General features: G+C 37.4%; 1 protein-coding gene across 3 annotated transcripts in view; it reads left to right on the top strand.

The window, feature by feature from the left end:
* Positions 1 to 8,542: 8,542 nt before the first annotated feature.
* Positions 8,543 to 14,728, top strand: part of Dnajc10 (DnaJ (Hsp40) homolog, subfamily C, member 10) — a 55,125-nt gene continuing 48,939 nt past the window's right edge. Inside the window, exons 1-5 of one of the 3 annotated variants that reach the window (XM_013030348.1) lie at positions 8,548 to 8,765; positions 9,323 to 9,366; positions 10,000 to 10,350; positions 11,918 to 12,080; positions 13,783 to 13,833. In XM_013030348.1, coding sequence (XP_012885802.1) covers positions 10,147 to 10,350; positions 11,918 to 12,080; positions 13,783 to 13,833 — 418 coding nt within the window. In that variant the 5' untranslated portion in view covers positions 8,548 to 8,765; positions 9,323 to 9,366; positions 10,000 to 10,146. Of the gene's footprint in view, positions 8,766 to 9,322; positions 9,367 to 9,999; positions 10,351 to 11,917; positions 12,081 to 13,782; positions 13,834 to 14,728 lie in introns of all 3 variants that reach the window. The other 2 variants (XM_013030356.1, XM_013030340.1) reach the window with 2 other exon arrangements.

The raw sequence follows: 14,728 nt of genomic DNA on the forward strand, positions 1-14,728 counted from the left end.
TGGGGAGGCTGGGAAGGGATGTGAAGGGTAAACAAAGGAGGAGGCTGCAATGCTTGATAAGAAATGTACTCATTATTTTGCCCATGTAATTGTAACCCCTCTGTACAGTACGTTCACAAAAAATAAAAATTAAAAAAAAATGAATTTCTGAAGTGTATGTTATAATCTAGCCCTCTTAACACAAAATCTAAAGAATAAAATTTGCTACAAAAGAAACTCAAAGACATCTCCTATGCACATAGCCCAGAAACAAAACAAACCATTCTAGGAATCTCAAAACCATAGACTAGCTGTCTTGAGCAAATTCACTTCTCTCATCCTCCACTACCTCTCCAGTAACAATAGGTCAATTACGCACTTGAGAAGCTCAGGATTAAAAATAAAAGACAGAAAGCATAAAACAGATATCAAACTTAGTGATAGTGATTGATAGTGATAGATCTAGTACTTATAAAATTCAGTTCTTGAAAGTTTATTGCTTATCTTCTTATTTTCTGAGAATTTTTCTCATCACCAAATTAATAACTTATTCAGGATTCGAACTCAGAATTCAAGTAATTCATCTGGCAGTGATTTTAAAGCCCAGGGAGAGAAAATGGAAGGAGTCAAAGGATCCATGAATTGAAAATGGAATGAAGCAATTAGAATTATAAGCATGCTCACCATAATTCTTGCTAAGTAGGCTTACTAGTTTCTTGGTAACCTTTGTACATGTATACTTTGTGCTTGTGTTGTCTCATATTTACTATATAAGAAATTTAAACAGGGAAACTAAAATGTTAACTCACTAAAAAGTAAAGCCTCATTACATATTAGCCTATATTTTAATGAAAAAGTTTCTTCAGCCAGGCATTGGTGGCTCAGGCCAATAATCCTAGCTTCTTAGGAGCTAAGTTAGATCTGAAGAGTGCGATTCAAAACCAGACTGGGTAAGAAAAAGAGTGAAACTCTTCTTTCCAATTTACCACCAAAAAGCTGGAAGTAAAGCCGTGGCTCAGGAGGCAGAGCACTAGCCTTGGGCAAAAAGGCTCAGAGATAGTGCCTGGGCCCTAAAGGCAAGCCCCAGAACCAAAAGAAAATAAAGTTCTCCAAAATTAAAAAATATGGTAATATTGGTAATAACTTTTTACATTTCTTTAAATCTTGTTCATGTGTGGCTCTATAGATGAAGATAAGATCTTCATATATGTTTCTGTATGCAGTCTACACAACAGGTAGTCTCTGGAAAACTTCCTTAGACACTTGTTTAAGAACAAGGGTGGGCTGGGGATACAGCTCAGTGGTGGAGCTTAGCATGTGTACAGCTCTGAGTTAAATCCTTGGCAAGAGAAAAATAGATATTTAAGGAAAAAATCTGATTCTTTAAAGACATGAATAAAAATGAGCATCTCATTATTATCTCAAAAATAGTTTGTCCTTCCAAGTCTTGGAAAGAGACTGGGAATCCTCAAGAGCATTGGGCCATACTTTATGAGACACTGGTCATATATATACTCTTTTGTTTTAATGATTATTTCAAGTCTTCAAAGAAAATGACATATTTAATTCTTAGATTTTTCTTGGAGGCAGTGGCAAACTACAACCCATAGGGGGAGGTTTGCATTTGCAAATATAAAATTGATAGAGAAATCCTCCGGAAGTGTTAGCGCTAAACTTTAATAATACACAAGATGGGAAAATCTTCAAGTGTATTAGAGGTCCAACTATTGCATATGATCATTTTTTAATTTTATTTGTGAACATACTGTACAGAGGGGTTACAATTACATGGGCAGGATAATGCATACATTTCTTACCAAGCATTGCAGCCTCCTCCTTTGGTTTACCCTTCACATCCCTTCCCAGCTTCCCCCCTCCCCCCCAATCCCAATCCTTCTCCTTCCCCCCCCAATATGATCATTTTTTCAACAACATTTCTATGTGATATGAAGCCTTTCTCACTAGGAAGTCCTTTTTTCTCAATAGATTTTTGGCAGCTCTTGTTGCTTAATTAAAGTGGGAAGCACCTTTTGCTGGCTCAGAGGCATTTTTAAAAAGTGAACAAAAGCAATTACAGTAGCACCATAAAGAGAGGAGCATAGTGACAATGTGTTGTCTACCATCAATGTGAAAGCAATCGGCACTTTTAATGTTCAGTAATTTAAAAAAAATATTCACTAACATTGCTAATTAATAAAGGAGAACAAATTGAGGGTGGCATTTTTATGAGAAATACTTTTACAAGGAATATATTAATTCTTTGAAGTAGGAATTCATCTTTATAATGGCTATCTTTAAGGGAAAAATGCATTAGAGTAGAATTAAACAGTGATATTTAACTGCAGAATATTATTAAGTTATTACGCTGTAAAACTTTTTTACGAATGGATTAATTGCTTTAAAGAGCCCCCTGATAGTGAAAAGAAACAACAGATTTTGTGGCCACTTAATGCCAACAGAAACAATGTGAGAAGCTGACTGCTAGATAAGACAAATACAACAGATGCCATTATCAGGTCAGCCTTGTATCTAGACAGGAGCTGTGGTTCAGTGTTTACAGGCTGAAAGAGTTTTCAATGTGTACTCCCTACCTGAAATCCTGTTCCCTCCATCAGGAACAGAGACTGCTTATCTTCTTTATCAAGAAGCTTCATTAACATTGAGTAGGACTCCCAACATAATAGTCTACCTTGAAATAGGAAGCTTTTTGTGTAATCTTACCTTTGATCATATTAATTACAGCAATAGCACATTCTATTCTGTTTGACATTTTAAAATGTTGAAGAGAAAAAAAACTTCTCCTGAAAAATTAATTTTTTAAAAAAAATGCCTTTAGGGATAAAATAGATTCATTAAGAAGTATGTTAAACTCAAAAGTGGTTATATAATATATGAATAAATGATGTTATTCCAAGGTAGCAAAGTAAACTCTGCTGATTACAAAGAAGACAATCATAGGTGCAACAAATATGTTTTGGTTTGGTTTTAATATCCTACCTGCATGCTTTTTGTTTTTATTTTTGTGTTTTGGATACACAACAATGAAAGGCACAGGGCTGCTAAGGCAATCAGAAGTTGCAAAAGACAAACACTGGTTGTTTCTCATCTAAACTCTGTTGAAGCCAAGAAAGAAATATGAGAATATCTGGGCCCTCAGACTATTCAGATTTCACACTGATAGTAACAAAGGAACAAGACACAATAACTGATGATTTAAAATATGTCCCAATGTTTACAGTCACAGCAATAGAAAATTGAGGTTTCTCTTTATATCATAAGGGAGAAAACCAAAGGTAAATCAGGCAATGAAAATAATTGCTGGAAGCATAGCAATTACTATGGCAGGCACTATTCTAAAGCATTTCATTTCTACAATACTCCAGTGTCTTTTGTTATAACATTCTTAGAGGGAGGTGTTAGTGTTTTCTTTATCACATCCATGGGCTAAAAAAAGAATTACAAGAAAAATGAGAAAAGATATTTCTTGAATAAAGACAAAACCATTGAGTATCAGAATGTATAGGACACTGCTAAAACAATACATGGAAATTTATAACTTTTGTTTTGTTTTGTTATTTTATGCCCATCCTGGGGTTTGAACTCAGGGCCTGGGTGTGGTCCTTGAACATCTTTTGCTGAAGGATAGCTCTCTACCACTTGAACTATAGCTCCACTTGACTTTGAGGGGAGGGTAGTTTATTGAAAATAAGAGGTTTTTGCGGGGGGAGTGCAGTGGTGGAGATGGGAGAGCAGGAATGGTAAGGGAAAAACAGAGGAGGCGGCAACAATGCTTGATAAAAAATATACTCATTTACCTTACTCATGTAATTGTAACCCCTCTGTACCATACATTCACAATAAAAAACTTATTAAAAAATTTAAAAATAGTAGCATTTCTATAAAAAGAACTCCAAATGGATCAAGACCTCAGAGTCAAAGCAGACACTCTGAAAACATTACAGGATGGAATAGGAGAAACCCTAGGTCTCCTGGGCACAAGCCGAAATTTTCTTAATAGAGACCCAGAAACACAACAAATCAAAGAAAGGTTGGACAAATGGGATTGCATGAAATTTCAGAGCTTCTGCATGGCAAAGTACATAGCTCGCAAGATCAATAGAAAGTCCATGGATTGGGAGAAGATCTTCACTAGCCATACAACAGACAAGGGTCTCATATCTAAAATATACCTAGAACTCAAAAAATTGAATCCCCCAAAAACAAATCTTCAAAGAAACAACTGCCCAATAAATAAATGGGCAAAAGACTTAAAGAGAAACTTCTCTGAAGAGGAAAGAAGGATGGCCAATAGACACATGAAGAAATGCTCAACCTCTCTAGCCATAAAAGAAATGCAAATCAAAACAACATTGAGATTCCACCTCACTCCAGTTAGAATGGCTATAATCAAGAACTCTAATAACAACAGATGCTGGAGGGAATGTGAACATTGTTGGTGGGAGTGTAAACTTGTTCAACCACTTTGGAAATCAGTATGGAGGTTCTTCAAAAGTCTCCATATAGAGCTCCCCTATGACCCAGTAATCCCACTTTTGGGCATTTACCCAAATGTTTACAAACAAGACCATACTGAAGCTATCAGCACAACTATGTTTACTGCACCATTATTTACCATAGCTAAGATATGGAACCAACCCAGATGCCCCTCAGTAGATGACTGGTTCAAGAAAATGTGGTATATCTACACAATGGAATTCTATGCCTCCATCAGAAAGAATGACATTGCCCCATTTGTTAGGAAATGGACAGACTTGGAAAAAATTGTATTAAGTGAAGTAAGCCAGGCCCAAAGAAACATAGGTCCCATGGTTTCCCTTATTTACAATAACTAGTGTATGTCTGAGTCAACCAGAACAGGTCAGATAAGTTGATGTTAGGGGAATGAACCCAAAGATAAGTATTCAAATTTTTTTTTCTTTCATGCAATTGTTTCTAACATATTTACAAGATCATTTCTATGTTGCTTTGTATCTCCCTCCCTCCACGATATAACCCATGCTTCACTGTATTTGATGTATAATTTGTGGAGGGGAAGGGAAAAAACAAATCGTTTAACTAGGGATACAGGTGGACCCATTGCAACAATGAGATATACAAGTCATTATGTCGAAAAACGAACTTTACAACTTTGGTGGTAGGGGGAAGGATCGCATTGTGGGGGGAGCATGGGAAGGGGAAACAAAGAGGAGGCAACAATGCTTTATAAGAAATGTACTCATTATCTTGCCCATGTAATTGTAACTCCTCTGTACAATATTCTCACAATAATTAATAAATAAATAAATAAATAAAAGTTTTTAAAAAGCCTTTAGGGAAGAAAGTTTTTTAAAAATTTTTATGGACATTCCTGCCTAGGCTGGTTTGGAACAATGATCCTCTGCTCTCTGTCTCCTAAATTGCTGGGATTACAGGCATGAGCCATCAATGCCTGTTGGAAAATTATAGGTTTATATGTATGTGCTAGAGAAAAAAAAAAGAAAGAAAGAAATACATCAAATCAATAAAAAATTTTTATTTTAAGAAGTAAAAAAAAAAAAAACCATTTCTACCCAACATAGGCAAAGTCCTGTCCTGTACCTGATCTGCTCTGCACACTTCCATGTTCCCAATTTCTTGAGTTGCTAAAAGATGGCTAAGAACAGATCCCTACAGAGATGCAGTTAAAGCAAGTGCAGCAAGAAGTAGGAAATGCAGATGGTCTACTGATGGATGTCTACCCACAGACTGGCTTAATTTTGCTTCTTCAGAAATTATTCTAGCACATTATTGTCCACACGTTCTACAGATAGCAGAGTTCTTGTCTAGCAAGTGCAAGGCACTGAGTTCAGCCTTTAGATTCCAGGCATCAAGGAACAGGAAACATGCCTTACATTCCCTTAACATTTGAATTACAGTATCTTTGGGAAAGTTACTAATGAATCTTCCTGGGCCTTTAGTTTTCTCTGGCTCTAAATTTCCAAATACTTTGAGGATTTTTTAGGGACATCCATACTCTTCTCTGAGTACTTCCCCCTAAATCAAGTCCCTGAATAGGGTTTACATTATCATTTGATATTTACTTTCTGTGAATGTGTTCTTCACTCATCTCCACCATGCCAGACAACAACTTTAGGAACAAAGGGCCACTCTTCCCTCTTTGTATTTAATATATATTGATTTTTCCATTCCAACCTAGTGAATTTATTGTGTAGATGCCAAGTATGTTCTAGCCATCCATTGAAGAAAGAGATAAAACTGGATTCTTGAGCTCAAAGAACTCAGTATAATAGACCAACCAACGAAATGTAATTATAAGATGTTGTGATAAATGCAATAATAAAGAATAGAGTGATCAATTATGCTTAGTAGGCTTACAGAAAGTATTTTCAAAGGAAACTGATTTTGAAAGGTGTTTCCCCAGATATAACTAAAAAATGAAATGATCCCTTTATTACACTATATCTCATGTATACATGATAAAGCTGAGGATTTTTGGTTTATTGTACTAAGGCTAGCCTTGATTTAGTCCCCCTGAGAGGACATCCTTGGGACTAGATACTTCTTTCTCTTCTTTACTGTGAAAAATTTATTATGAAATCATCTATACTTCCTTTTTTCTTATATTTAAAGAATTAGCAACTGTATATACTCGATACACCATACTTTTGCTATATGCATGCAAAATGTACATTATTATAATTAAATTTACAGGTCTATCACCATTCATAATTACTGTCATAGGATAGGTAAGAACACAGTGTATCAAATTTCAAAGAGAAAAAACAGTGATTACAGCCATCATGCTGCACATTAAAATTCCACAATATATTGATCTTACAAATGAAAGTCTATTTTCTTCTATACCCAAGTATTTCCTGAATCCCCTTTACCCATCTCCTGGAAATCACTGTTGTACTCTTTACTTCTATTATTTCAATATTTTAAGATTAAACAGGTGAGATCATACAGTGTTGGCCTTTTGTTGTCTGGATTATTTTACTAAGAATAAGGTCCTCCAGATTTATCTATATTGTTTCAAATAGCAGTTTCCTTCTTTTCTATGGTAATGCAATATTCCCATACATATATATGTATATATACATATATATACTCCATTTTCTTTTTGGATTCTTAAATGAGCTCTTATGAATAAATATTCCTTTATTTCTCTTCACCTGAACTAATGCCACTCAAGCCACTGTCTACCAGCTGGGTCATTTCAGTTTTCTCTTATATCTACTGTTGATCTTTTCCAATATATTCTTAAAATGTAGTTAAAATGGAGATTTAATAATAGTCATGGCCCTTCCTTTTATACAAAAAAAAATCATTAGATGATCTAGTGCAGTGTCAGAGAATGACCAATATGAAGACAGTCAATATAAGGGGCAAAAAGTAAATTGCTCTGCACAACTTAAGGTGAGGCAAGAAGGTATGAGAGGGCAGCTTGGCACAGACTGGAGTCTGAATGGAAAGAACAGTTCAGCATACGGTGTGGGAAACTAAAAGCAACTGCATAGGGGATAGGCCAGCTTCAGCAATGAGAAACTGGTAACATGAGAAGAAAATTGGTAACATGAAGATATGAAGGATAATAGGATTTTTTTCATCAGGGAAAAGAGCTAAATACGTGGAAAGGAAGAAAACAAGGCAATAAATGTTGGTGTCTGTTGCACTGCACTGCAATTCGAAATATTGGTATAAACTCGGTCTTATATATGTATATATGGGCATGAGTTTAGGCTATGTACGTTATGTATGCTATATGAACATGTTCCCACCTTTGTCTACAGAGAAGCAAGCAACAGCCTCCCAACAGCATGGATCACACTCAGTGCATTTTGCCACCAAAATAGCATTCTTAAAAAGAAGCTGTGACAATCCCAGTACTCCGGGAATGGGGGCTGGAAGATGGTAAATCTGAGGTCAGCCTGGGACACACAGGGAGAACGGGGGGGGGGGGAGAGAAGAGGAGAAGGAGAAAGAGGGGAAGAGAGGGAAAGAGGAGTACGGGGAGAAGAACGGCCGGGGCACGGGGGAGAGGAGGAGGAAGGAGGAAGAAAAGGGTTTTTTTTTTCTTCTGATACCGGGACTGAAGCAGGAGAAGTCCTTGAGGCACTTGGCATTGTGCAGAGTAAGTCTAAAATTGTCACACTAAGTCTGGAAGAAGAGGGTTCTCAAAAGAACCCCAGAGCTCGCTTTCCACGCGTCCGGACCACCAGAGGGTCTCAGCGTCCCGAAGGCTTCGAAGCGAGGCCCCCTGGGCGTCCAGCCAGGATTTCCCCGTCACCCAGGCAACGGGGCCAGGAAGGGGCGGGGCTTCTCCCTCCAGGCTTCCGCCCTCCCGCGGAGCCGGCTACTTTTATGGCCGGAACCGCACGGGCTGCGGTGGTGCCTTCCTCACCTACAGGTTGGAGCCGGACCTGGAGCCGGATCTAGATCCGGAGCTTGCACACAAAGCCACGTCCTCCTAACCACGCCAGGGACCCCACCCCGCTACAGCGGGGCGCGCGTCCCAGGCCGCAGCCTCCACGCCTTTCCCACAATGCCCCGCGCCAGGCCCCGCCCCGCCCGGCTCTTCGGGGAGACCGGCGCGAGCGGTACCGGAGCCGGCCGCGGTCCTCACTGCCGGGTACGGCCGTCCTCCCCGACCCGAGCTCGGCCGCCCGGCGGCTGCAGACAGCGGCTGACGGCCTTCCTTCCGCGCACACAGGCTGGGCTTGGCAGGGCAGGGTCCGCCGCCGGGGACTGAGGATGGGGAAGTAGCTGCAGGACCCCGCACTGAGGTGGGCTCGGGCGGGGGCTGGGGCGGCCTGGGCCCTCCGGGCGGGGCGGGAACCCCGGGCCACACCGGGCCTGGGCCCCCTCGGCCGGGCTGCGCTCCGAGCCGAGCCCCCCTTCCCTCCTCACTCACCTTCGGTCCTGGGACCCCGCCTTGGACGCGGCATCCTCCCACTTCCTCCACACCCTCCCCTCCCCAAGACACAGCTCTGCCCACCGGGCTCGGCTGCTTGAGCCTGAGTTTTTCAGGCTCTCGTCTCCATCCGTCCAAGCTGGCACTTGGGACTCACACTTAACCGTCCCATGTCCCCCCTCCCCCGCCCCCCAGCCTGAGAACCACCCTTAAGGGAGGAGCACTTTATCTCGAGGTGGTGATTGAGATTTGTTCCTTTTTCTTTCCATCCATTCTTCCTTCTCTCCTTCCCCTGCTCCCTCTTTCTCTCCACCCCCCTCCTCACCTCTCTCCTCCTGCCTCTCTCCTCTCTCTTCTCTCTCTTCCCACTCCCTTTGCCCCCTCCCTCTCTCGGTGGTTCTCAACCTCAACGTGGATATTCTTCATCAGGGTATTTTAAAGGTCTATTTCTGTGGGATGAGGACCATTCACAGGTAAAGAGAAAATACTAATTACAAATTATTTGGGTTTATGAAACAAAACCGAAGATGTTAGGAAAGTTAACTTTTCTTCCAAATATTATAGAACCATTAGAGAATTAAAATATACCATCTGTGAAATGGCTACCCTTCAGAGATGAGCATGTCTGTTTCCCTTGTCCTTTTCTGCTGTCATATTTTTATTTATACCAAACGTACACTTTAGCCGCAAACTTACACTAATTTGCGATTGTTCTTTTTTGATTTATAAAGTAATCTACTAAAATTCAATGCAAATACCTTAGAAATCTTGGTGTGGTTGCCTAACAATCCATGTAAGCCATCTATTGTATCATGTAATTGCAGACAATTTAAAGGTGACAGGAAAAGTACAAACTCCTTGAAAGAACATGTTTCCTGCAGATGCTATCTAATCTTTAAAAAAGCGAACAACAATATGTGGTAAAGAAGTTTCTAAAAAGCAAGAAAAAATATCATTTACTTGTGTTCTGATAAGTTATGTATGTTTGTTTGCAAGCTGGCTACCACTTCCACACTACCTTTTCTTGAGTGATTTCACAAATCTGACTTTGTTATAGCTGTTCAACTTGCAATGTATTTTAACTGCCTGGTTTGCTCTCTATTTAGATAAACATTTCTGGAAATCATTTTGGGATGCTTGATTCGCCCTTGAAGTTATGCGGACAGAAGTGCTCAATTTTTCAAATTATATCAGCTGGACCCAACAGTGTATATTAAAGTTCACTTAAATTGGAACTTGTAAAAGAAAAGAGAATGGGAGTCTGGTTAAATAAAGATGACTACACCAGAAACTTAAAAGGGATCAGTTTCTGCCTTCTAATAGTGTATATGGCTGTTTTAGTAGGTACTAATCAGGATTTTTACAGTTTACTTGGAGTATCCAAAACTGCAAGCAGTAGAGAAATAAGACAAGCTTTTAAGAAATTAGCATTGAAGTTACATCCTGATAAAAACCCGGTGGGTGAAATTTTGTTTGTGAAACATCCAATGACTGTCTTTTAGTATGTTTTAATGTGTATTTTAAATTATTTTTATGTATGTTCAAAATGCTTAAGAACAGTTACTTGTAAAATTATAATTCAGGGACCAGAGAAGTATATCAATGGTAGAAATCTTGCCTAGAATATTCAAGGACCTGGCTTCCATCTCTAACACAACAACAACAACAACAAAAATACTTTAAATTCAATTTGTATGCTAAAACTAGATTCAGCAGAATGATCTAGTCTGTAATAGTGCATAAATTTGGTCAGAACCTCTTAACTTATAAACTAATTTCCAGCAGACTTGTTAAAGATTAATCCTCATGTCATATTGTCTATTAAGTAAATGAAGCATTATTCATAGTAAAGAAGGTTAAGATCAGTGTTTTAAAGCATTGTCAGAAAATAGTTTGCTTTAGAGCTCATAAGGTGTATTTTAGTAGCATGCTTTAAGTTTTACTATTTTTCTATGCACATGTCACAGACCAGTTAGCAAATTTTACAAATCAAAACATGAGAATAGTTAAAAAATTAAAAGCAAATGATAACAATTACTTAATAGAATTGAGAGCAGCTGAGTATACCTTCAGTTATAAATAATTCATTTGTATCTAATTGTAATCTTTAAAATTTAAATTAATTTTATAATTTATTAAAATGACATTTAAACTCTAGTCATTAGTGAGGACAAGGACATGTGATTTTATTTCTAGTCAGGATTTCTAGGTTTGATAATGTCTTAGTTGATTATCTTTCCCAGAGATCTATTTTTTTAATGTGTTCAAAGTTTTGTTTTAAAATTTGAGAACACAACTTACAACTTTCCATATAAAAGCTGGGAGACCATCTTAATTTAAATGAAAGCATCCTTCAGAAAATTTCTGCAAAACAAAAGAAAAAATATTTCCAGTTCAGTTTTAAACAGCTTCCTTAGTATTATTCCTTATCTGATCAATTGGAGCACATATTTTATTTGTAAGGTTTTTTGTTCCAGCACTCTTAGCATTTTTGTTCAAGGCTTGTGCTCTGCCATTTTAGCCACACCTCCACTTCTGTTTTGGTGGCTAGGAGAGAAGTATTTTTGCTGGTTAGTTGGAGGTAAGAGTTTCATGGGCTTTTCTGCCTGGACTAACTTCAAACCATATTCACAGATCTTAGCCTTCTAAGTAGCTGGGAATATCAGTACTATTCTTTTTAAATTAAGGGTTTAGAGGTGTTGATTATGCAGTTTTCTCAGCTACATTTCTTAAAGCAGATTTTATTAGTCCATATATATACATGATTAACATTTTTGGCCTATTTTATGTAATAATGAGAAAGTATATTATTTGAATAGTTTTTATTTCCATTACTTCCTCTTTTTGAAGATGACAGCTCCTTAGATAATACTTCCTTATCCCATCCTGTGATAACTCACATTGTCCCACCCTTTTATGTTGGTGTCTAGTTTCTTAGAAATCTCTGGGTTAATTATATCTATTCTAGAGAAAAACAGATGGTATATCTGAAATAAAATCTACTATGTCTGATATTTTTAACAGAATAACCCAAATGCACATGGTGATTTTTTAAAAATAAATAGAGCATATGAAGTACTTAAAGATGAAGATCTACGGAAAAAGTATGACAAATATGGAGAGAAAGGACTCGAAGATAATCAGGGAGGCCAGTATGAAAGCTGGAACTATTATCGTTATGATTTTGGTAAGTTGTGATGATACTACTTAAGAGATTCGATTTTTTTAAATCTGAATTGAAAGTTCATTTTATCTCACTACTCATTTTTGGTATTTTATTTGTCAGTTTGATTAGCTCCTTTTAATTCATTCTAATGGGATTCAAAAGGAAAGTCAGCATATAGAAATTATCTATACAGATAGGAAAATACATTCATCACATAGTAGCTAAGGCTTATAAGGATTCCTGTGTATTTAATAAGGAATATGTATGTTTTCATTAGAAAATATTAAACATTAAAACCTTTATAAATTTTTAAGCCACATAGTTTATGACAAAGACTAAACAACAGTGGTTTCTTCAGTAGAAATGCCTCCCTTGTCATGTAGAGCCTTACTGATGATTTAAGGTGTTGAGAGGAATAGAAAAGAAGGCCAAGAGCAAAAAAAGTAAGTTACTGGAACCAAGGGAGAGGAAAAGTAAATAAAGGTATCAAAGCAGCAGGGTGTGTTCAGGTAACCAAAGTTTCTGATTATCATTACTTGACCTCAAATGCAGTCCATGAATGAAAGAATGCTTTTATATGAATCTAACTCTTTTCACTTACTTCTGAAGAGTTTGCTTCTTGAAACTGATTTTCTTTGCAAAATAGTGATTTCAAATACATTCCCACATGTTACTAGCCTGTATCAGGTATCGGCAAACAATTTCAGTGGCTAAATCTGACTTACCACTTATTTTTCTCATTTGTTATATATTACTGATGACTTATTGAAGGCAAAATTGAGCATTTATGACAAAAATACACTTTGTACAAATTCCAAGGTATTTTTTGTGGCTTCTACAGAAAATATTGGCTGTCCCTTGGTTTGTATTCATTATAAATATTATTTGGATATTTCTTTATTATTGAGAAATTTTCTTACACTGATTTTAAATTATGGTAGATACTTTTTTTTTTTTTTGTCAGTCATGGGTCTTGAACTCAGGGTGTAGGTGCTGTCCCTGAGCCTCTCTATGCTCAAGGCTAGATCTGTGCCAAAGCACCACTTCCAGTTTTTGAGTTGTTAATTAGAGATAAGAGTCTCATGGGGACTTTTCTGCCCTGGGCTGGCTTCGAACTGTGATCCCTCAGATCTCAGCCTTCTGAGTAGCTAATATTACAGGCATGAGCCACCAGCGCCCAGCTAAAATTTGTATTTATGACTAAATGTTTGTCTCTGCCTCTGCAAATTTTGTAGGTTTAAGGTGTTTTAGCAAAAGAAAAAATGTTAAAATGCTAATACTAATTAAGCCCCCTATAATCTGAAAATTAAATCAGTTCCATAGTCTAATTAACAGTAATGTACTACTCAGTTTCCAAGTGTTGGTACTTTACCATGTCATCATCAGAAGTTAAGTGAAGAGTTACAAAAGGGCTATTATTTTTTAAATTTTTTTTCTCTTTATAACTTTTTAAATAAAAATGAAAAATTATTTTAAAACAAAACATATTTTCTGTAATCATTAGAAACCTACCCCTCCCACGCAGACTTCTATTATAGGTCATGTCAAGAAACTAATGTCTTTGAATTGTTCTTTAAATATGTCACGAATGGTTTTATTTACTTTATATTTTACTTTTAATTTGTTGTATATTGGAAATGAGATGTAGTATAATCTGATTATAATCATTATGTGGTCATTTGTTTTTGTGTGGGAATTTATTCTTATATACTTTTTAAATTAGGTATTTATGATGATGATCCTGAAATCATAACACTGGAAAGAAGAGAATTTGGTAAGTTTGTGGGTATATGATTTTCTAAAACAAATAGAGGTCTTCCTTTACCTAAAAAAAGCTCTTAGGTCTGTAGGTATTCACATGTTAGAAGTTATTTAGATTTTTGAAAGTTAATGCAGTATAGAACTGTATTTTAAGCAGTGTTTCTAGAAAAAATGTGGAATGGCTAAGCATTATAATAAAAACACTAGTATTTCTGCAGCAAAATGCATAGGTATATATACCAAATGAATAAAAACAGATCTGAGGTATGATTCAAGTCAAAGTTCCAGTCCTAGGCAAAAAAAAAAAAAGCAAAGGTACTGGGCTCTGAGTTCAAGTTCCAGTGTAGGCAAACACACACATAAATATATAGCTTCATAAAATTCAGATCAAGTTTTGGTGTCAAATCAACTTGCTGCAAAATTGCAAAAGGACTTCTAGTTTCAGAACTTCTTTATTCTAATGCTTTTGACAAATATATAATTTTAATTATATATAATTTTTGAGAAATGCATGTAAGAATACAGTTCTGGGGCTGGGAAGGTGGCTCAGTGGTAGAGTGCTTACCTTGCATGCTCGAGGCCCTGGGTTCGATTCCTCAGTACCACATCAGCAAAAAGAAAAAAGCCGGAAGTGGCGCTGTGGCTCAAGTGGTAGAGCACTAGCCTTGAGCTGAAGAGCTGAGGGACAGCGCCCAGGCCCAGAGTTCAGGCCCCACAACCGGACCCAAAAAAAAAAGAATACAGTTCTGCCAGGAGCTGTTAGCTCATGTCTAAAAATGGTAGTTTGAAGCCAGCCAAGGCAGGAAAGCATGTAAGACTCTTACCTCCAATTAATTAAAAAAGCCAAAGGCAGTGGTATGGCACCTGAGGTAGAGGGCTAGCCCTTAGAAACAAAAGCTCAGGGACAG

The sequence above is a fragment of the Dipodomys ordii genome, unplaced genomic scaffold (assembly GCF_000151885.1).
Source record: "Dipodomys ordii isolate 6190 unplaced genomic scaffold, Dord_2.0 Scaffold5, whole genome shotgun sequence".
NCBI classification, from domain to species: domain Eukaryota; kingdom Metazoa; phylum Chordata; class Mammalia; order Rodentia; family Heteromyidae; genus Dipodomys; species Dipodomys ordii.